Source organism: Siniperca chuatsi, linkage group LG13 (assembly GCF_020085105.1).
Source record: "Siniperca chuatsi isolate FFG_IHB_CAS linkage group LG13, ASM2008510v1, whole genome shotgun sequence".
NCBI classification, from domain to species: Eukaryota; Metazoa; Chordata; class Actinopteri; order Centrarchiformes; family Sinipercidae; genus Siniperca; species Siniperca chuatsi.
Genome location: NC_058054.1, coordinates 9,137,760 through 9,162,051, shown reverse-complemented (window position 1 = coordinate 9,162,051; position 24,292 = coordinate 9,137,760). Strand labels below are relative to the sequence as shown.

General features: G+C 40.4%; 1 protein-coding gene across 1 annotated transcript in view; it reads right to left on the bottom strand.

Annotated features, from left to right (window-relative positions):
• LOC122886346 (receptor-type tyrosine-protein phosphatase F-like) overlaps positions 1-24,292 on the bottom strand; it is a 164,126-nt gene that overhangs the window by 92,920 nt on the left and 46,914 nt on the right. The window contains 3 exon segments of the mRNA XM_044218389.1: positions 524-665; positions 1,714-1,859; positions 14,663-14,837. Of these exon segments, the coding sequence (XP_044074324.1) occupies positions 524-665; positions 1,714-1,859; positions 14,663-14,762 (388 nt within the window). The 5' untranslated portion in view covers positions 14,763-14,837.

Below are 24,292 nucleotides of genomic sequence, written 5' to 3'. Positions count from 1 at the left end.
GGGAATCATTGACTTTTAAACATTTATTTAAGTCATATATTTTAACCATCAGTCATTATTCACTATAAGGCTTTTGATGAGGCAATTTATATTTTTTTTAATTGATTATGGGATTCAGACTGACTCATTGAGAGAGGGAGACAAAGTAAATATAGCATTATAGCCAATAAATGGCAAATATTTCTTACAATATAACTGGATTTCAGGTCATTCATTTGCTGTATTACTGAACTGAATACTATCTTATTTAAAAACGCATTCCTTGCATTTTCTTTCACCTTGTGGAGTTTACATTAAGATTGATCTGCTCCTCCATGTCACTGTGAATACTAGGAATCCTCAGAGTTTGCAAATGTTTATGTATGAATTACTGAGGCAAACACCCATATTTGTTTTTGGATAAATTGGAATAAAAGCTTCAAAAACCATCTGCAGCAGGAAAAGGAGGAGGAGTTTAAGAAAAGAGTGAGCGTGAAAGCAAGATGGAGAAATAAACCGAGCGAGAAAGAAACACTTATCTTACCTTCAAGCACTGTAAGCTTGGCACTGGTGTTGATCTCGCCAGCACTGTTGGTAGCTGTGCACTCGTAAATGGCTTCATCTCTGTGTGTGCGCAGTGGCTGGATCCGCAGTACAGAGCCCGAGCCGTCATCAAACTCAATCACCTAGGAGAGCCAGAGCAAAGCAAAGGGCAGGAATAATATTTCTAGGGCCTCTTTTTCTTTTCCAAGGATATCACTATATTGCAACATATAAATAACATTCGTTTAGACTTACAGATTACAGTTTTCTTGGTTTTTACATTTGCCAGTTTTGCAGCTTTACCAGTTTCTCAAAAGACTGTTTTCATGCCCTGCCACAAAATTAGACTTTTCAGAAGTAGAACATAAGTCTGCTGTTCTCACTAAAAATGGCTGATGAAAAATTATGATTGATATTATGAAATCATATCCAAGAACGCTGTGATGCACAGCAGAGCCATAACCAATAGTAGCCCCAGCTACCACGGCTACATTATGTTACAGAGGAAAGACTGGTCAGAAACAGTGTGAGTTCCCACCTAAGGCACTTCCTTCTGTTCATATGGGTTCAAAAGAGGAAGGGAAAATACATCAAGTAATACATCAAGGGGATGTATACCCAGAGATGGTGGAGCTGAGGAACAGAAAGGGAAGGATGAGGGTGTGAAAAGACTGAAAGAGATGAAGAGGACTATATAAATCAAGATGGAAGGAGATTAAAGAGAAGGGAAGCCTGTCTGGTCTCACTTGGAGAAGAGAAGAGTTGGTGTAATGCTCAATAACAGGGCAATTGATTGTGTGTGCTTTGTGTGAACGCTGTGCTTGTGCACGCATTTGTGGATGTGTCTGTGTTAATTTCAACTACTTTATATACTGTTGGGTAGCTTAATCCATAATAATTTATAGATTGATTAGATTATATATATATATATATATATATATATATATATATATATATATATATATATATTTTAACTAGTAACTAAATTTATCAAATAAATGCAGTGGAATAAAAAGTACAATATTTCTCACTTAAATGTAGTGGAGTATAAGTATAAAGTAACATAAAATGGATATACTCAAGTAAAGTACAAGTACCTTAAAACTGTACGTAAGTACAGTACATGAGTAAATGTACTTAGTTACTTTCCACCACTGCATGTGGGTGTGTATGTCACGCATAAGTGCTCACCTCAAACCGCTGGGAGCTGACTTTCTTGCCTTTCTTCATCCAGGTGATTCTGGGTTTGGGCTCCCCGGACGCCTGGCACACAAACGACGCAACTCCGCCCGAGATACCTGTCTGATCCTCTGGGGATTTGACGAAACTTGGCAAGCCTGAGCGAGCCACAGCAGAAGGGGCAGAGGGAGACAGAAAGTGATAAAAAGAGGGAGGGAAAGAAGTCAGGGACAGGGGAAAAGGGAGATAAGCAAGGGAGATGGAGAGCAGAAGGGAGGGGGAGAGGTGAAGGTGATGTTAGTGCCTTCTGCCAGTCACATCGGCATGTAAAACTTGGTTGTCTATGGGTATCACTTTCTCCACACAAAGGCAGAGAATGAGAAAACCCACACTGGCATTGTTGCTGCGCACACCTGCAGCTCAGTCATGGGAGAAACATCCAGTCTTTGTGTGCCTGCCTGCCACTGTATCATGTTGAATTTCTCACCTCTGCTTTGACACACCATATGGAAAGTTTGTCGCCCACTGACAATGAGGTTGCAGTTCTATCTAGTGAACATGAGGGATTGCATTAAACCCAAAAGATAGAAAAAGATAAGCAGATAAACTCTTCTACAAAAAATGTCTGCAAAAATCACAGATAAAGAAAAGCAAGATGCTGGTAAATTAGATACTTTGGGAGTTAATCAGGTTATTTAGCATTCAAACAGCAATTTTTGGCTTATGAGGCAGCTACTACTATGTTGTGATTCTGTAACCTCTTTGTGACTTCTTAGATAATGTGTGTGTACAACAACACCGTGGACTACCATGGAGAACATCTATAAACGTGGTTCCCCTGTTTGCCTTCAGGGTGTTTTCAACGAGCACCACACCCAACATCATTATGCGCAGGACAATGGAGTGTGTGTTTCGGCGACAACCCGTCTAAGTTGACACGATGCTACAATGAGCACACCTTAGCTCCATGCTGTAGCCGCCATGCTTTATGCTTTATTTAAAGCCTCAGACGTGCATAATATGAGTCTGGCTTCAACAATATGACACAATGTTCTTATTACCAGCTCCGTCAGCTCGTGTTTCATCTCCAGAGTCATTAAAGAGGGAGGTGGGGAACACCTAAACCGCAGTAATGACAAGCAGACTGCCCCATGGAGACACGCACAAGGGGGTGAATCATTATGCTGTATACACAGAGGAGACGCCAGCCTTCCCTCACTGAGCACACGCTGGGGAAAATCCAGGAATGGCTACCGCCATTCTTTTATTTTTTTCTTTTATACCATATCTATATTGGTGGGAGAAGGGTGGGTGGGGGGTCAATATCTAGTTAGCATAACATTGTACCTCTCTTTCTGATATGGATAAGGCCTTTAGTGAGTACATTCTCCAGGTCCACCTGTTATATCATCGTCCTCTGCCCCCACTTGGCTAGAGAGAGAGGGAGAGAGAGAGAGGTGGTACTGTCTGTCCTTGCGCGAGGACATCTCTGCAGAGTAGCTTTCTTCAAGCAATACAGCAGTATACAATAAAAGAGATACTGCAAGCATGCAGGCAGTGGCGTGTGCAAGCATACATAACAGATACCATCTCTTCACCACTTAAAAAAGTAAAATGCAGGAATCCATCCATGTTCTTTATTCTTTTAATGATCCATTTTATGACGTGTTGTTCTTGGAGTAAGTCGCTGTCAAACAACTGTCAAAATGGCAAAAGAGATTAAAGCTAACATGTTCCTTTGTTTCAAAACCAATCATGATAAGCTAACAATGACAAACAAATCCACAGCATTTTACGTAACTCTGATGGGCTGAATTGTACTGTGGTGCAGTGAAATGTGTGAGTGGGCAGTTATGCGTGCACACACAGTAATCCAACACATCCATCCATCCGTGACCTGTGACCCCTTCATAGTACCTAAACCCACCTGACATTTGAATTATATTTTTGTCCTGGTTCTCCCACATACAAGACTGCAACAGCGAGGTAATAAATCCTTTTCTATAGCATCAGAATGTGACTGTGACACACATGCAGGCAGCAGCAGGAGAGCTGTGCTAATGATTCAAACCTGATAAGCTCTTAAGAGTGTATGCCTCAGCATGCATCTGTGCGTGTATGGGTGGGGAGTTGGAATGCTCAAGACCTGATTATCGCCATTCTGACTTCTTAGAGTTCCTACTAACATCTGTCTGTAGCAGTTCCATTTAAGTTGATATGAGGGCTTTTCACTTTGTTGCTAAGATGGAGGATCAGGCAGCATTAAAGAGTTCTCAGAACATGCTTCAAAATTAAAGGATGTAAGCTCATGTATTGCCACAAACATTTAAGTGAGGAACCACTGGATCTTAGAAAACATAAGGATTTTTAGGGATAAGTGGAAGAAAAGGGTAAACTGGCCCTCACTGAGCTTTTCCTATATTAATCCTCTTAAACAAGCTTCCCCTGAATTTTGATAGTTAACCTATGACTCAAAGTGAAGAAACTATGGCAAATTCTGAGCTGTCCATCGTTAATCCAGATCTCACAAAGCATTCAATCACAAAATCTGGATGGGGTTAACAGTGGTCCAAACACAATCCAAGGAAAGGGCAGAAGCATTTATTTTGGGACTAAGACTGCAGAATTCCTCCCTCACTGTACCACCGCTGGTGGGTGAGGATATCACACTGTTGGGTTTGTCAGTTCTTTTCTTAGAGAGACAAAATCCAGACTCGACCCTTTTTTCTCTGCCTGTGTCCCATTTTCCTGGCTGTCAGGCAGTTGTCACATGAAAACAATGGCAGGGGCGAGGTGGAAAACACATAAGCCTACCTATGCAAATCCTTCACTCAGCCAGTGACTGCAAGCTTTAAGCTGTACTTTTTCTAAGCTTTGATACATCACATTCAAAACTCCTATCTTGACACACAAGGCTTTAACACATGCACTCTTCTTGCTGGCAATGAGGAGAAAAGTGCTGCCACAACGGCCCAGTATTGGTTGCAAGGTGCCAGTATTTCAGGGTTGAGGTTATCGACTCATGAATACCTCATATTTACCACATTCAGTTTACTCACACTAACCAGATTAAGGCATTGCTCAAATTACTGACACTATCATGTACACCTAAACTTGGCTATCAAAATAAAAGCAGATAAACATACCTGGACTACAAGTCAATCATTAAATTTGGTTTTAATTACCAAATGAATGCATCAGGAAGATCAAAAGGTGATCCACATGCAAAACAGTGTTGCTGTACACAAACAGCAGTATGGCAAAAAAACCCCAAACACATTTGTTGTTAGTAGAGCATAAAGACTTTCATGTTACAACTAATGAATGGAATAAATGAGTTAATCAAAGCAAAACCCCTCAGTTTTCCTTTTTTGATTTTGTGGTACTAATAAGGTGTTTCTAGTATGCTACCACACATCCTGACAGACATCAAACAAATGATAGGGTTATTAGGGAAATTAATACAAACCCTTTTAATGCCTAATGTTGAAAACCTTAATACAAAGTGCTACCTTAATCTAGCAGTAGTTACAGTAGTAATTCATAATATTTAGCATTTATGCTGTAGTGTGTACACAAACCAGGTGTATTCTCATGTAAAATCTAAACAATGCAAGCCCTTTTGGCTTGAAATTTAAATTTGAGGTCAGGCTATTGACAAATCTGCATAGATCCCTGGTTTAGACAACACTGAAGGAGCCTAGAGGCTACTGATTGCTCTGTGTAGGGGGGATTAAACAGCTTCTCTCCGTTAACCTAATGCCTGCAGCAGTATTTGTGGGGTCTGAGGTCATTAGAGAGATAAGAAGTATGGGGGTTCCTGAACTCCAGTATTACTACAGGTGTTTTATTTTTCACTAGATAGATCCTAAGGTGTTGTGACGGGTGATCAGGAACACCTGCCAATGTACAGTAAACAGTAAATGACTTTGTCAAGGACAACACAAAAAATAGGGTTAGGGTCTAATGAATAAATGAATGAATATGGGTCATATTATAGGACAAGAACAGAGGTGAGCTTTTAAGAGACTGGAAAAAATGGAAAGTGGTTTACTGAAATATTTATTCATATATAGCTTTTCGCTGTTCTGACTCACTCAAAGCAGTGTTACTGTATGGTATGTTTCCTAACTAGCTATACAGTTTTCTCTTTTTTCCTTGTCGGGGGCCTCCGAGCAAGGCTTGTAATAAATGCAGAGACAGCAGGGAGAGTCGTGTAAATGGCACTTGTGTGGCTAACAATTAGTGTATTCCCAAGCTTGCCAGAGTGCCCAATGAGAGCTACTCTGTGGTGTAGAGTATCAGGGATCGATACACACACGGCAGAGAGAAAACCATTAATTCTTATTAATAATAGATTAGCAAGTTATCATTTTCATGAGGCAACACTTAGTGGAAATTTGTCTGATGGCATCAGCACTGGTTGTTTTAATGGAACACTTCCATTAAGGCATTTTCAGGCCATTAGCAGGCAACTTGTTTGCAATTAATTCCATATAAAGCTGCATCCCCTGCAAGTTATTTACCCCGATAAAGTCAACTGCACTTCAGGCTGTTTGTTTAAACCAATAAACATCATGTTTGCTATCTGCACTTCTGTTTTACAGCTGAACACCAAAGAACATTGTGTTTCTTTTTTTCCAAATGACACATGTACATAGCACAAGTTAGAATTTATGTGGAGGGACCCTAGGACTAAATAATATGAAGCAGGGTTTCCCATAATCATCTCCCCTTGGTTGAAGCATTTCAGGTCAACATGAGTTATGTTTTATTATCTAGTTTTTAAATTTTGATCTCAAATCTGTCAGATTGAGTTCACATTATAAAGAGATAGCAATGCAACTGTCATTGTGCAATGCACAGCACAGCAGTCCACCAGCTCCTCCCATTGTTCTTGCTGTGTCAATCACACCATCTCGCCGCCCTCACTTTCCATCTTTCCATACACATGTGCTGGCTTGGCTTGACTCAGTTTGACTTGGCACGTCAGCGCAGCATGGCAGGGATTTGCATCTCCATTACAACAGGGCTACACGCTTGAGTCGATGATGTTTAAAAGCAGTGGGCTGGTCCATGGCCGTGACTAGTGGTCAAAGGAGTTGCTGTAAAACGGTGGATAAACACATTTCATTTCCTATAAATTCTTGAAAATAAAAGTCCCCCATTAGTTTGCTGTGAGTGTTTTTCCATCACACAGCACGGCAAATACATAACTAAAATAAAGTAGATATCTGAGAAATATAAACAGACGCAGGAGAGAGACAAAACTTCAAACCACAAAGCTTCAGATTGGCTGCGGTTGGCGAGACATCACCGCAACCTGCTTGGAGGCGGGTCAGGCGCGCTTTGGCCCGACTTCGGAGATGGTCCATCTCAGACGAGACTTGGCACAACTCGGCGCATTTAAACAAGTAATGGAAACGCAAATCAATGCTGGTATGGTTTGACTTAGCCAAAAGTGCCAATTGAAAAACTAGCTAAACATATACATAGTAAGTAGAGTGAGACACAGTGCGAATGTTTTTTTAGCTCAGGTAATTTGAATTTGGCCTTTTTGTGACAACAGTTCCATGTCTAGTACTGTCACCTCACACCAAGAAGATCCTGGTTTCACACCCAACTGGGACCTATATGAGTGGAGTTTGCTTATTTCTCCACGTTTGAACAGGTTTTTGCTGGATGGTCCCACTCATTGACAGTCAGTTCACACTGCATTCACTTGTGATAAAAAACCTAAGAATTTGTTTTGTTGTTGTTTGAGAATGATAGTGTGTGTAGAGTGTAGTGGCTCAAGATTGATGGAGCTTATCAAAACTTCAGTAAAATAACAAGAGTACTGTGATTCATCATCAGTGAGATACTGTACTTAAGACCAAATGTCTAAACCTACCTATAGTATGGAAGAGAAAAGGAAAAAGAAAAACATCAAACTTTCAATACCCTCGTGGACCACGAAGACGGGCTTTCAATCAGACCGCCCAGCCCTCAGTGAATTATTCAAGACAGTGGAAAAGAACAAGAACTCTAAGTGCAATTACCCTTCACTCCTCTCTTGCCAATGTGAGCAACATTATTGTAATGGCTTTCATCTTCTCAAGCCGATTATGAATGAGGGAGGCATCTCTCAAGTTTGCTCTCTCTCTCTTCTTGTCTGTCTGTCAATATATGACATTTGGGAAAAAAAAAAACAACACAATGTGCTTTGGTGACCAATGCCTGGAGTGGGTAGTTAAAAACAACTGTTTAAAAAACATGCAAGGATAAATGCTTCATTGTGTACTTTTTGATTGTGAGGACGTGGGTGTTCCTGGTATCACTTGACTGGGAGTCTGAGGTTTTATATTACCCGTGGTATTTAAACTGGTGCCCAACCTAAATCTAGTCAAAGATGACTCACTACCTGTGGCTTTTTTCAACCCAGACATTAGATAATGTTTTCTTTGTTATACATCTTGAGATTAAACTACTTTTGTTGTACTATTGCATGAGGAAAAACATACAACTTCGTGCTGTTTTAATAAAAATTATAGTTATAAAATGAGGGCAAACTATATCTTATGTTTTACAGTTTCCTTTTCTCAATGCTAACACCCATAATTTCTTGCTGGTTGGAGACCATATCATTATCTGAGAATAACTGATGCTTAGTCTGCCACAGAATGTGGACAATGCAAATGTAAAATGCTAAATCACTCCCTGTATGTGTATGCATGTGGCCCTAACATACAAGACAAGCCTGCTAATGTGTCGGCTGAACTGCACAGCTCATCTGCATAACGCTGGGGCTACATCACCTCCGATGTTCATTTACTTCACTTGATGAAATGTTCTCATTTGCACTGTCATGAAACTAAGTGTTTTTCCATTCTGAAACTGTGAAGTGCGACTGACTGCTGCATCTGAAGGCATGTGTGGGTGGGTAACAGAGTGTCAACCTGGGGACACTCGCATGCAAAACAAAATACAAAGAGGGCAAAGTAAGTTTTGAATGCAACTTGAATATGTAATAAAGTATATAGCGTGACACCTTTGTAATGGAAATCCAAACTACTCTGTAAAGTTGCTGTGGGAATACGAAAGGAGATTTGGGCAACTGATGGAGAGCTTTGTTAATGCTGTTGGGTAAAGTCCGATAGTCACCTTGGCTCGGACCCTGACATTAATAGCCCAGTGTGGGGAAAATGTTAAGTGTGTTAAGTGATCTCAGGAGTGGGGTGGGTTGGGGGCCCCGCTGCAGAGATCATTCTTCAGAGATCCCATTTTGGGGTTAGCTCATCATCCATCACTGCGCAGCCCCTTGCGACCCCACAAACCTCATTAATTTGCCTCTCCTAGATTAGCCCTCCCTCAGAGACCACAAAGAGCACCTACCATGGTTCTCATCTTCTCACCCACATGGCCCGGAGGGCTTAAGTAATTCAACTCTACACTAGCCAAAATTGTGGGAGAAATTAAATGATTTTACTGTAGGTATGTGGAACAACAAAGGAATTCTGGTTTTACAGGCACCAACAGGCTCTTTGTTGCTTCGCTTATGATTTAGCATCTTTGAAAAGCTAAACTGACCATTTACCCATGAAACAGTTCCCACTTGAGATCCAACCATGTGTTATGCTGCTCCATGTCTACAAGCTGTTTGGTAGAGTCAAGTGTCTTTAAATGCACCTTAGAGGATGCTCCAAAAGTAAATAATACATGGGTGTGTGGCAATGTGCCTATAAATTACTTGATTTTGTCCTGTTTAATGCCAGCTATCTTGAATTTAAGTCTGATCAATGATCAGGATGTGACAAAACTTTAATGCTTCTAATATTTCCCACATAATATCTCTCAACACAAATTAAATCCACATCAACTCTTCGAAATCTCTGGTAATACTGGATTATTTCAATTCAAAGTATCCTGAGATTAAGTGAGAATGTAATAAGTAATAAGGAACAGTGAGGAATTTAAGTGTCTTCTGTCAATAAAGCCATCACTATGAACACAGAATTAAAATGTCTTTCTCCATCTGCCCTTTTCTGGAAGGACACTGGCGTATTTGTCGTCCTGTGGCATTGCCGAATCTGGGACACAGCAGAGAGTTTGGGTGACTGCCTCTGGCCCTGCTATTGAGATCTCTAATTAAACTATTAATCTCACATCATTAACCTCCGATGACCCTTTCCTCCCTCCATTCTGACATTGCTGCACTGGCTTATGAAAACAACTTCCCATTGATGCTCCCCAACCTCTAAATTGTGTTCCTCCAACACTTTATCTTGCAGATGTTTTTCTCACATATATTGCTTTTTCCCCACCTCTTTCTCAAAGCATGTTTTCTTTTGTTTAGGTTCTCCCTCCACCTCAGCCTCTCTCTCAGTGTGTCTGTCTGTATGATGTGTGTGGACCACCACTGTGTGCTAACTGCATTACTCTCCAAGTGGCACTCCAAGGTAGATATGGTTACTTTTAATTAAAAAAGAATCAATTTCTATCCCTGTCAGTTTTTGAACTGGGTGACCATATGGACACTTAAAAATACAATCCAATTTCCAGCCACCCAGTCCCCCATCTGGTCACCCTTCTCCAAACCACTTTGGCACTTCCATCACATCAGCCCATTATAGGAGCTCTAGAAATTGCCAAATCAATCTACGAAGCTTTTCTTATAGGTTAATTTTTTCAAACACTTTTTTGTTCTCAAACTTTTTGCTAAGGTATACTATATTACCGGCTATTTGGGGATATTTCTGTCTAAAGAGTCAAGAGTACATGTAAATTTAGTGTAGCAGCTCCATTGGAAACCTCTTGGTCCAGCCATTGGACAAAAGAAACACAATGGCTAAGAAATCATCTATAAAACTAACAAACTACAATTAATCTATTGGCGGCATGTAGGGGAACACAAATAAGACACTAAAAGGTTGTGGAATGAGACAGTGGTTTAATATAAAAAGTTACTTTAAACTTATTAAGCTAATTATGGTGCAAGTGTAATCTTCCTGCCACTGCGAGTGAAAAGAGCAGGCTTGGGTACAAATGCCTCGATGGTCTTGCCGCACCTCACATGTAAAGCCACCAAGATTATAACATGAGAGGCACGAGAGCAGACACATACATCAAAAGCTTATTAAAGCCAATGAAATAACTCACAATGACAGCACTACAAAAGATAACCATTACATTAAAGTGCTGGGTATGTGTGACTTTGAGGCTGACCTTGTGGGCCAGTGGCCTATTGTGTACAAGGAGGCTGTATAGAGAGCTGCGTGATTAGGCTGAGCTCCCCGGGGATCGATGGGACGTCTGCGATCAGCACTCAGAGTAATCACACTGTATTGTGTGCCTAGTCAATGGCGATATAAGATGAATGATGTCACAGGGCTATAACACTGATAGTGCTGGTGGAGGATTTCTTGTACTTACTTGTGCTTCTAAATCATGATGAATTGTACCATCTTTTACGTACCAAGTATTACGCCAAACAAACAGTATGACAACAACCTTTGGAATGTAGCCATCCTAAACCAGCAAACAATGCACTGAAAACCTATAGTTTTTATGTAAGAGGAAGTCCTAACACTGCTCACACGTTTGCTACCTGTGGTTGCTTTGCTTGCTAAACTTTTTCAAGGGGGACATAAGGACACTAGACCAAACCCATGTAATCAAAAACTTGCCAGGCACCCCACCCATAATATCTGTCTGGTGTCTGCCCTGTAATACAGGAAATCCAAACCAGAACTATCAAGTTCACATAACTAAGTTGCATACAAATTACAGGAATCAAATGTACACAACCCTGCCATTAGTGGTAGGTGTTATTTTTGCCCCCCAACTGTCTTAATTCTATGTCTGTTTTCTTCACAGTCTGAGTAACAGCAGGTCTAGGCCTTTTTCCATGTGTGCTTACATTAAACTACAACCATAGGTTAACCTTGGACCAGAGCCAGGCTTTTCAATAAGTTATTTTTTGTTTTATCTTTCTCTTGTGCTGAAATTCCATCTTTTCTCAAATTCCTTATTCATGTATCAGTGTTTGGGTGTATTTTCAATAAAAACATTTGTGCCAGCTTGACCACAGTAGAGTATCTTTGTCTGGTAATTAAAATGCTTGGCTCTGTGTTTTTATCCGTAAATGATATGATTACCGAAATTAGAGACCAGGGCAATCTTGCTCTCATGGAGACAGAGAGGCAGAGAGCAATTAAAGACTAGATTTACGAAATTAAAGATACTGTAGAACATTGTCTGCATTAACCCATTGTTCATAGATTGCACACAGTAAAACACAAGCTAGCTAGCAGTGTCTAGCTATGTGTACACCTTTAAATACCACTGTATTGTTTGGAAAAATTGATTGTTTGGCCAACATGCCCTAAAGGCATAAAATACTGTAAACTACAACCATGACAAAATTTGTTTTATAAAATTTTAAATTACTTTAGCCATCCTGCATATTTGCTTAATTTTGCCTTTGCATGTATCAATCTGCACAATATAGATTAAAAACTGCACAATAGCAGCACAGCTTCATAATCAAGACACCATCCAAACTCTGGGCTGCACTGGGCATCTGACAGATATATTAAATAATATCTTGGCACGTTCAATGGCCCTGACATTACCTTTTTTTCTTGATGATCTCTAAAAAGCACATACAATTGAATCAATTTTGTTCATCCCCTTGGTGGCAATTAAAATGCAGGCATAGATGAGCACAGGTACACAACATAACATGATACTAAACATGGTGTACAACCAATAAATAATTTACTGATATTGCAGATCTTTGTCAAGATAAGTCCTATGCCAATTATTTATAGACCAAAAATTGTCTTACTGTTATTTAATTAATTTCCTTAAGACAATTAATCATCAGCGATTCATATTTTATTTAGATTCTTAAGTAATTGGTGTAGTCAATTTATGTTATTTTATATCAGGATGCAATGGAGGGATTAGACACATTGTAACATATTGCAATAGATAAGGTTGCATAGGAAAAGCAGCACAAATGGACTTGAGTCAAATACATGTCTCTGTGTTTAAGTCTGGGGATGGATTGAATGCAGTGGGGCACATCTTAAAAGTCCTACTTAAGCATTACTGCTTCAGTCGAGGTTTGATTTGCTCCGATCACATTACAGGCATAGCAGAGGCAGTCTTGCCAGATCACAAGAAAAAAGACAGGAGTGCAAAACCTTTCTGCAAGGTCAAGTTCACATTAATGCTGTGCAAAACTCTAGACACACCGCAAGAGTCAAAGATGATAACACAGGGCTGAGTGAGACAAGGCAAAGGGTATAGAAAAACGAATCTTCCTGGACCCATGTATGAAAGGACAGGGCCGTTGGCATGGTTGGGTGGGGGAATGGGAGGGGTTGGGGTATAATTGAATTACAGTGACCCTATGACAGCACTATAGGTGAGGTCATGTGTTGAATTAATTCTGTCCCTGACCCCGTCTTCGGCAGGGCAGTGCCTCTTGGCTGCCCCCAAGACCCAAAGCGCAGTAATGATGACATATCTGAGTTCCTTCTTCCAGCCAAAACCGTCATTCAGATTGACAGCCAGTCACAGAGGCCGATGGAGCTTCACTGCGTGCACTGTACGCTTATTTTTAGTGCAAATGCTGAAGCTCGCTATACTGTGGGACATGCATTAGATGAGCTACTATTTCTGTTTGCTGCAATCCACCAAAGACACCAAATGTAAATGTAATCTATATTCTATTTATGAAGCTCTGCAAAGCACACCATGAAAGCTTGTTCTTCAATTAATTAATATCAATTAATGTGCAACAATGCAGTGGGTAAAATTTAACTTTAGATAATAATGTCAGTTCCTTTAAACAAAAAGAACGTCTACAAAAGGGATGTATTTGTTCAGCTGATCAGATAAGGTAATATACAGTGGTGTGAAAAAGTGATTTCCTTCTTCCTGATTTCTTATTTTTTTTGCATGTTTGTCACACTTAAATGTTTCAGATCATCAAACAAATTTAAATATTAGTCAAAGATAACACAAGAAAACACAAAACGTAGTTTTTAAATGAAGGTTGTCATTATTAAGGGAAAACAAAATCCAAACCTACATGGCCCTGTGTGAAATAGAAATTGCCCCCTAAACCTAATAACTGGTTGGGCCACCTTTAGCAGCAACAACTGCAATCAAGCATTTGCAACTTGCAATGAGTCTTTTACAGCACTGTGGAGGAATTTTGGCCCTCTTTGCAGAATTGTTGTAATTCAGCCACATTGGAGGGTTTGAGCATGAACTGCCTTTTTAAGGTCATGCCACAGCATCTCAATAGGATTCAGGTCAGGACTTTGACTAGGCCACTCCAAAGTCTTCATTTTGTTCTTCTTCAGCCATTCAGAGGTGGACTTGCTGGTGTGTTTTGGATCATTATCCTGCTGCAGAACCCAAGTTTGCTTCAGCTTGAGGTCGCGAACAGATGGTCAGACATTCTCCTTTAGGAGTTTTCAAAGATCTTTTGGTCTACTTCACTTTGTCAGGCAGGTCCTATTTAAGTGATTTCTTGATTGAGAACAGGTGTGGCAGTAATCAGGCCTGGGTGTGGCTAGAGAAATTGAACTCAGGTGTGATAAACCACAATTAAGTTATGTTTTAACAGGTGGGGCAATCACTTTTTCACACAGGGCCATGTAGGTTTGGATTTTGTTTTCCCTTAATAATAACAACCTTCATTTAAAAACTGCATTTTGTGTTTACTTGGGTTATCTTTGACTAATATTTAAATTTGTTTGATGATCTGAAACATTTAAGTGTGACAAACATGCAAAAAAAAAAATTCTCAAAAGAACTTGCTTTTTAACCTACAACTGTGTATACCTTTCACCATGTGTGTAGCAAATGAGGGGCTAAAATACTCTTACTGTCAAAATACTTCATACATGAAGGATTGTACGGGAAGCAAGGCAGGACAAGGCAGGTGAATGAGGTTACTTACTGTCTGCCAGAGAGGAGAACACCACGCAGCTGAGTAGAAGCAGGAACAACAACGCCCCTCTAGGCAGGAGGGGCACTGCCAGGTGAATATTAGGCACCATGTTCCAAGTTGGCACTGCTCCCTCCTCAGTCCCCTGCTAGACACGTCCCACTCTGACAGGATCAAAGACTAACACCTGGGAGAGCAAACACATGCAGAACAGTAGTACAGAAACATTAGTTTTCAAACTCACCATATATTTGCATATATTTGAATGAGCATAATAACAGTAAAGCAGAAATATCAAACGCAAGTCGCAGAGCAGAACTAAAATGAGACGGATATTTTGTATACTTGTAAGAAAACAACAGCACACAATACTGGAGATCTTTGGTCGCGATCAACAAGGCACCCAATACCCACAACAAAATCCTGCTCGGGGCAGAGAAAAATACAAGTGAAGCGAATGTAACATGCAAACTACATCAGCAGAAGAGTTAGGAAACAAATGCAGTACAGTGCTACAGAGAAATCATGGGAAGAAATAACAAGAACAAAGGGGAGGTCAGGATGCAGGATTAAGCTCCTCAGCTATCCTCTCACAATGGGGATCAGTTAAAAACCCAGAGGACCTCCTAAAGAGTACTCCCTAAGGGCCGCCTCCCACTTAATGTTCCCCATTAAGAAATTGAAACTGTGTCTTCCAGATGGGTTCAAATCACACAAAGTGCCATGATCTCATATTATGACAACATGTATGCATACATAAACATTTAACATACAACACACCCCAAGGGGGACGTGGTTGGTCAACAAAGCAGCAGCAGGTGTACCACAAATGAACCATAATTAACCAAGCTATAAAACACAAAGCATTGCTCCATCGTCTTAAGTAGTGGGTGGAGACACAAAAACAAAGGCTGTCCCTCAAATCAAACTGCACATGCAGGAATTAGATTTAGTGTAGGAAATGACTAAGCCAACTGATAAGATTTAGATATATGACCTTAAGTTTGTTATAGCCTGCAGTTTCAATGTCTAATGCTATCATAAACAAAGTAACCGTGTATCCCCATAAATTGAGCTAACTAAATTTCTTATCCCGACACTCTTGCCCATGGCCATCTGTGATGAGTAATCATAACGCTGTAAAGCAGACCACAATATGGTAAGGATAGATATCTCTCTTTAAATTAAAGCAGTATCTCCAGAGGACTTCATAAAAAAGAACTAAAATGAGAAAAGTTTGAAAAGTTTTAAAGTAAGCCTACTTTTGTCTTCAAGGGCTTCCTGACAATGATTCTGTACAAAGCTTTTACAAGAGGCCTATTGGAATTGAATTGAAAACTTTCTCAGCTCATCTGTTCAGTCTCACTGATTGCTGATATTTGTGAAAAGAGAAAGAGAGGCGCTCACAATGTGAAATATCTTGATGCTTGCTGGGTGGCCGGTCAGCTTTAGTCTATTCAGTTCAGGCAAATAAGTTAGAGTGTCAGGAACACAATGCCTCCAGTATTTTGAGGAAAAAAACTTTCCATTCTTAAGCCTGTGGAGGTGTTGAGCAGCCCATTACTCATATGGCTATTTCAACGCGTGTGGAAACACTGAAAAAACACACCAGGCACCTCTTTGACCACCCTCTTTGTGAAACACGACCAAGGAAAAGTCTCTGCTAGGCAGAGATCTTAGCAAAGCAACATTTCAAGAGTTTCCTTTTCTTCACCTGAGCTCTGCTTTAACCTCTTTCGACAAGTCACTTGGCAAAGGAAAAGACAGGCATGGCTGAGCAAAATTATGTGAAGGAACGCTATGTGTGAGTCACAGTGCTGGTGCCTCACCTGGGCACAGTTGCAGACAGGTATCATTGATGGCTAGGTCTTCATCACTGTTTGTCACATACAGGAATGCGCCTCTAGGCTTTCATGTCTACTAAACCAATTTCCGATGCAACACACCTTGCATCTAAAGAATTTCCAAACACTGTGTGCAGCAAACATCATCTATCGTCAGTGAAAGTTCAAGCTGTGATTGTATCAAGCTGTATTATACTCCTCCCTGCATGTATATTTTTGAGAAATACCCACAAGTGCAGCTAAAATAATTTAAAACCTCTGGAAAACAAGATTCCCCTTGTGTCTTCACCTTCACTGGTAATGAGAAAGCAGCTCATTGTTGGTGTGTTAAGCTGTAGCAGTCTGAAAAAGAGACACAAAAAAAGCGTTTGCTCAGGGTGCCAAAGAACTGGATCACACCCCCACTCTGCAACCAGAATGAAAGACATTTAGGCCCCATTTTTATTTCAAGTTAATACCCCAAGTTAGCTTTGCAAAATGAGTGTAACTCACATCAAGTTTGTTGGCTGACAAATTTGTTTTGACACTCATTTTTATGTAAGCCAGCATTGCGTTGGTTCATGACGGTGGGTTGAGAGAGTGAGTGAAGCTGATAGAGTTGGCTACTCGCCGTGCTCCAAACCCTTGGCGGTGGAGGGATATCTTTTACAGCAGATGCCAGAGAGAGGCAGATGCTTTTCATCTTCAATGAGACAAATTCCTAGAGCGAGGTTTATTCTTTATTTATATAGCTACTTATTTATCCGAGTGCAGCTCGGTGCCTCCCAGCTGCACACAAATACTATGGGACAACACTTGCCACTATGTGCTACTGAGAGAAGGACAGGGCAACATGGAGATGGTGCAGTGTGATCCAAAATCTGAGCAAGAGGCTCAGCACACAGGAAGACATTGTTTGCAACTATGTGGGAGAGCGAGAGAAAAACAGTAAGAACATGTAGGGGTGGATGTCTGCCCTTGTGAGATTGCATGTGAATCCTTCTGTCTTGGTAATGATTTAATTCTGAAGCCTGGATAGTGTGTGAAAGTAAGAGAGGAAAGTGTGTATGAGAGAGAAAGAGTTGATACAGAGCACTGTATAATTATTGCTAAAATGATCATCCAGATTATTTCACCAGAAATTGAGATCCGAATTAATAATCACAATAATTAGTCAGGATGAATTAAGGAGCTAAATTTATTTATTGTTGTGATTTGATTTTGTCCTAACCAATCACTAGTGACTAACTCAGGCTGCATTAGCCAGTATGGCTACAGTTGGCACAATTAGGCAAGTTTATGGAGAACAGAATTTAAATTTTTTTTTTTAAATACATTGTGTTTATGAAAACACAATTATTTAGTGTGTTTATGAAAACACAATTAGCTGATTAACCATGATGAGGTGTCCTGATATAGGAAAATAATAGACAAAGACAAAGTCAAAGATTTGTTAGTTCCGTCCACCTCATTATCACGTATCACATAGACACCTACTTAAGAAACAAAGGAAATGCTAGGAAGCTTCAAGCTTCCTAGGCTGGTTAGCTAATGTCTAGGAACATCCACTCATTAGAGCCCAAAACTTTCTGAATTTTGAATTTCTCAACAAAAATTAAGATGTAGGTGGTGATTCAGAAGCCTGCAACCAGGCTAAACACAATATTTATGGTGCAGCACTGGGTCTTGTGTCCAATTTGACACAATGTCAAGATCATGTATCCTATATATAGCCACAGGACTGTATGGTGGCAACATTTTATCACACAGTAACCATAAAAGAGATCAGAAGTGTATTAAAGTAATCCTGATGTTGAAATAACCTTAACCCTAATCGGCCAGCCACTTGTCAGGGCATCCAATTTTTTAAGTCCTTTAGGAAGAAGCTTCAGAGTCTTGAGTGTCTGGGGAGTTTGCAATAATGCAGAGCGTGACATATACTGTATATATATATGCTGCATTATAGGCAGACAACTAAGAGGTTTAGTGAAGTAATTAACATGGGAACAATGGGATGTGAACATCTCAAACGGTAAACTGTGGAGGACAAAAGAGCTTTTGAGTGGGTTCAGTGGGGAGGGAAATATAACAAAAAATACACAACTATCCTGTTTGCTTGTTTGCCACCCACATCAAGTGCCTTTCTTTCAAGTTATTACCCCCAGTGTGTGTGCGTGTGTGGCAAGGGAGTGGCCACCCATAAAGAATTGGAAGTCTACAAACAATGTGAGACACAGCTGCGCAGAGAGAGCGCAGAGGCTGAGTAAACACTACTATTACACTAACTACAGGTAGCATTTCTGCTCTCCATCGTTTCCATCCCTCCTACTTATGTTCTCTCTCTTTCTCCATCTTTGTTTAATGGGTCATCCTGAGAACGGGGAGGTGGGACAGCTGAGATATATGGCTAGCAGTGTGGGGAGCTAATCATGGCCGTCTCTGGAAGTGATAAACCCAAACCGGAGAGGTTTGTGTTGGCGCAGCCTGCAACGGCTCCATAAACACAGTTACAAGCTGAATTTCGACAGCAGTGTTTTGGCCCCTGATTAGTTTTCCATGCCCTAGAAGGCTTATCCTCACAAGTCTACGCTTCTTTTTTACCTCAGCAGTGAACACACACCACAAGACCCCAGGAGAATTACTGCAAGCCGGCAAGCCCTGTATTGTAAAATGAAAGTGTAAAGTAACAAAATTAGGTTTTCCCTCCAACTCTGAAAGCCTTGCTGTATCCACAGAATTGATGGTGCATGTCTTTTTTACAGGGCTGCGACAAGGCCCTGCACTGAAATTCACCTAACTAAGGGTAATGTCCTGTGACCTATCAAGTTTTACAGCACTTTTGTTTACAAGCTGATTCCAGAGTTAATTGTTAACACTTTACTGTCAAGCAGAAGATTGAGAGACTGAAAGACACCTATAACAGACAAGTGCACTTCCTTAAGTTGAGCAATAGAAAGTAAGGAGCACTGATTATGCTGACCTACAATGAAAGCACTCACATAATAAATCACATGAGTAAAGTGTCTGCCTGTGTGGATGACTCAAAGAAATCCATCAGGTAGTCAATTCAAGACACTTCAATAATTAAGTATAATAATACTATAGCCATGTGAAATGTATGCATACATTTACAACATATAACAGAGTTTTTCCATGACGCACTGTGATGTAATCTGACACATGAGGGTTGGACTTTATGCACCGGGCTCCTGATAATCTGACACAAGCACTAACTTGCCTCTCAACAGAATGCAAAGACCATCGCACATTGCCTTCACCCATATGATACAATGTCGATTGGCATTTAGTCAGGTTGAGTTAACATTTAACAAAACTCAGGCACCGCCATAAATTGCCACTGAAGTGGGGATTTACAATCACCTCTGGGGGGGCTACCAATCTTTTCAGCTGCAAATCAATCTGGGAATGAAAGGTGATATGTATTACACTGATATGTATTACACGGAGTAGAAGAGACATACCAGAGTGCCACTTCCATTTGAATTTATTGGAGAGTGATTATTGGCGTTGTCGAGCTGCAGAGCAAGGAGAAAATGGCTTGCACTACAAAGTGCTGGGCAAAGGGCCTGCAATAAATCAAAAAGCAGGCTCAATGTAAAACAGACATTCATCAAATAAAAGCAATGCTGTGTATAACTGGACCAATCGAGCGTATGAAACAGCTTTTTATAAAGTAGCACCAACCTTAGAAGCCATATTTACAGATTACAAACCAGTTAAGATTGGGAATTTAAAAGTTAAATTTAAAAAAAAGAATGTTTAACTCACAGCACAGCAGGACATATCCTTTATTATAGGGGCTTTTGTATGGAAAACTTGTCTTGTTCATTCCTTTGTTGACATCCCAACATCTAAATCTGGATTTTGACATTTTTATTTATCATTGGTTATTAACATTATTATGATTATAATTTTGCTTTTAAATCATTACTGTTTATCTTTCTCTTACTGTGAGGCATCTTTGTTTTGAAAAGTGGTATAAATAAAAAATCTTATTATAAAATAAATAATAAATGTTATTATTTAGGCCAACCTCTAATCCCTCAAAGCTAGGGCCTGAATAAAACTAATGGAGAATTTTTTATTCTATTCAGGGTCTCTAAAAATATACGCAACCAATAGCCTTGCCCTAGTTCAAAGATTGAAAAAAGTTATAATATTTATGTTTGTTACTGCATAATTAAGAATGATTCTGTGCTGTGGCCAAACATTAAATTAGCAATATAAACTGAGACACATTCTCAACAGCAGATGTGCATATATATCAAAAGGAAATTCACACTGTCAAGCAAGAAAGATGGGCGAAGACGTCACCACTTGACAATTTGCTTGTGGACAGATGGTGCCATAAAATGACTAGGCAGGCAGCACAGAAGGCATGGACTCCCCCCCCCCCCCCCAGGGCAGAAATCCTTGTCTCCACCAGTAAAAGACAAACAGAGTGAAAGCATGTGAGCAGAAAGACTGGCAAATACAGAGCTCCATAGATCAATAGCTGGCCAAACAGAGGCAGTTGTTGGGCTCAGCTCAATCCACGGATATATCATGGGTGGATTTTTTGCAACCAGAAAGAGCAGAAATATAAGAAAAATTAAGCATGAAAACACAGTTTATAAGCAGGTTTTCTCACTAGTATTGCTCAACAAGGAAGGGAACCATCCCTTTCTCTTTAGGTTTAAATGTATTTATGTTCTACAGGTGGCACTGAGGTGAGGATACTGGGTCCAACTTTGTATGAGAGCGTAGGAGGGGTTTTCTGAGGGCATACTATTCAGCAGGTGTCTTCACTGTTCTAAATCAATTACCTCTAGTCAGTCAGTGCTTAGGGTAGGGGGGTATTGTAAATCAGCTTGGTGTCAGGCCAGATTAGTGACTGTAACGGGCGGGGAGTGAAGCTCTTTGGTCAGCAGGGACCCTCCAGAGCTGTGGTCTAGTGCTCAGTGACAGAGCAGCAACTCTGGTAATTGTTTGCCTTATACTTTGTACTAAGGTTGGGCTATATGACAATGTATACTGCGAGACTGGCAGAGAATTTGCTATACCCTTTCCATCCCTTTAATATGTCTAGTCATTGGAGAAAATGCAAATCAATGAGCAGAACTTCTTTAAGGCAATATTGGATTTTCAGGGTTTTTCCATCAATGTGATCAAATACCTTGATTTACCAGGAATTTAATTCACCGGAGTAGCAAAAACAGAGATTCCTATCTGGTTGTTTTATCTGGGACTGCATCCATATTGCACACCCCGACTTTGTACACACATGTTTACAGTTATGTTTACAGGATTTGCCATAGTAGCAAAATTCAAATTGGCTTAGGTAGGATTAGCCAGACTGCTACCATTGGCTATTAATTTAAAAAAAAGTGGTCATTCACTCGCTCATGGGCACTTGGTGGATAGTCTGTGCTTGTCCAACTGCAAGCATGAAAACAGCCCCTTATCTCACTACACCCTTTTATGCAAATCTAATTCTGAGGAACTGTTATGTCAGCAACCATATTCCCTTAGAACATACCACCACTAAAGACAGAGGTGAGAACAAGCAATTGTAGCCTACATTCACTTTTTGACACAGAATGTCCAAGATTTTCTATACTATACTGAATGGTTTGGGGCTTGTTTGTCTTCATTCAGAGCTGAAACACACAGATGAAACTGTATATTGAAACAGTGGTTTTATTATTTCACCTTATAACAAAGCATGTAAAAGACACAGGGAAAACAATCCTTTGTGGTCCAAGGTACAGAAGAACAAACCCAGTGTTGACACAGGGAAGGGTTAGACTTCCTATATAAAAGCCCTTCCTATATAACCAAGCTTTGTGGTGGGAAACAGAAACACTGTACCTGACGGTGTCTGGGGCAAAGCACAAGGTTCTATTTACAAAGGAGGACCCCTTAGAAATGTGTTTTGAGGGATCTAAAAGATACAGACACATGCTATTCTGAGACCTACCTTGAAACAAAAAACCTGTTACACAAAGAAAAGCCAAGACTCCTGGTCTACCTGAAACAGTTAAGCCCTAACATATTCAACATGGGTTAGTTGCCATTGCAAATGTGAAAAAAAAGGATCCCCAAGCCCAAACCAACTTTCCTGCCTTCTATTCCAGAAGGCTATCCTCTCAGCCAATGTCTATCTAGTGATAAGAGGCAGGTTCTAATAAGCCGTTCCGTCTTTCTGTCAGTCTGTTTTTCTCTCCATCCCTGTTTCCTCCTCCTCTCTCTCTCTCTCCCTGGCCATGTCTCCTTCTCTGTCTCTTTCTCTTGTCTGAGCCGTGAGCCAGTCTGTTGGAGCAGATGGAACCATATATCCCCATTGCTCTCCGGAGGCCTGAGGATTTAAAATGTAAAAGAGATGTGTGCGTAATAGGCAGGGGCCAGTCGATAAAGGGCAAGAGAAGCAGGGACTCTCAGTTTAGACCATGTTCATCAAACAAGTACAGTACTCCTAAAATTATGACATGTGTGTACATTCTCTGTTTCCAGCTTCTCAAATGGGTGAACTTTCTTTTTTTTTGTTATATATCATCATAAATTGAATATATTTGGGTTTTGGACTGTTGGTCAAACAGAACAGGACATTTTAAGACGACCCCTTGGCTGTGGGGAATTTTGATGGACATTTATCACTATTTTCTGACATTTTATAGAGTAATAAAAAACACTTGTCCGATTAATCAATAATTAACATAAATTATTAGCCCTAACAAAACACAAGTCCAGTTCAAAATCTTCGAAACCAACTTAATGCTAATAGTAACCAGCCATAATCAAAAAGTAACAGGAATTAACTAGGATGTTACTCCTGAGGCTTTCTCTTTAAGTTACCTTGGCCAGAAATGTGGAGTCAGACCTGCCATCCTCCATACCTCACCTCAGGCCACCTTTCAGGTAATGAGAAAGTATCTGGACACTGTATCTGTCGTCTGGGAGAAGATTCTGCTTCATCCTCCATCTCTGGATGTCAGGTTGACAGACAGGAAGAGTGAAGAACAACAGGCAGACGAGGTTGTGAGCAGTACAATCGATTGCCAGCTGACTAGCAAGGTCCATTATACTGACAGGCCGGAGCCACAACACGACGACCTGCACTCCACAAACGCCCTCATTACTACCTATGAATCTCTCACTGGGACCAATCTCTCTCGCGCTCTCCCTCTTCTGGCTCTCTCTTGCCTCTTGCTTTCTCTCTACGGTACATCTCAAATCTGATGGAAGTGTTTTAAAAGAAGCAAAGGCCACACCTAAGCCTCTGCACTTAGCTTCATACACTAGGCAAGCAATGGATAGAGTACAAAGACGACATGGGGTAATACACTGTTCTTCAGAGCAATGCGCTTGAAAAAAATGCAGCCTAAATATACACTGTCTGCGATGGAAAACCTCTCCCAAAATAAACATTTCTTTCTAACTTTCAGCTATGCTGTCTTCTCTCCTTGTCCTTTTTTCTCCCACCATCCCTCTAGTTATTCTGAAATCCTTAGTCCTTGGAAGACTTTATTTATACTCTCTCCTCTACCCCACCCCTCTCCCTCACAGTACAGCTACAGATAGGATTTACCTGCAGCTGAGACATCCTCCAGACTATCAATTACCACCAGTGTAGTGTCACTGTAGTTTGGCTAACAAGACATACACACACACACAACACACACACACACACACACACACACAGAGATCTCTTGGACACATGCAGTTAGAGAAATTCTGAGTGAGTCAAAGGATTTTACTGACTAATCAAATAGTTCGGTGAAAATCCACTTCATAAAAAAATCTAGACAAGAGCGTGAAT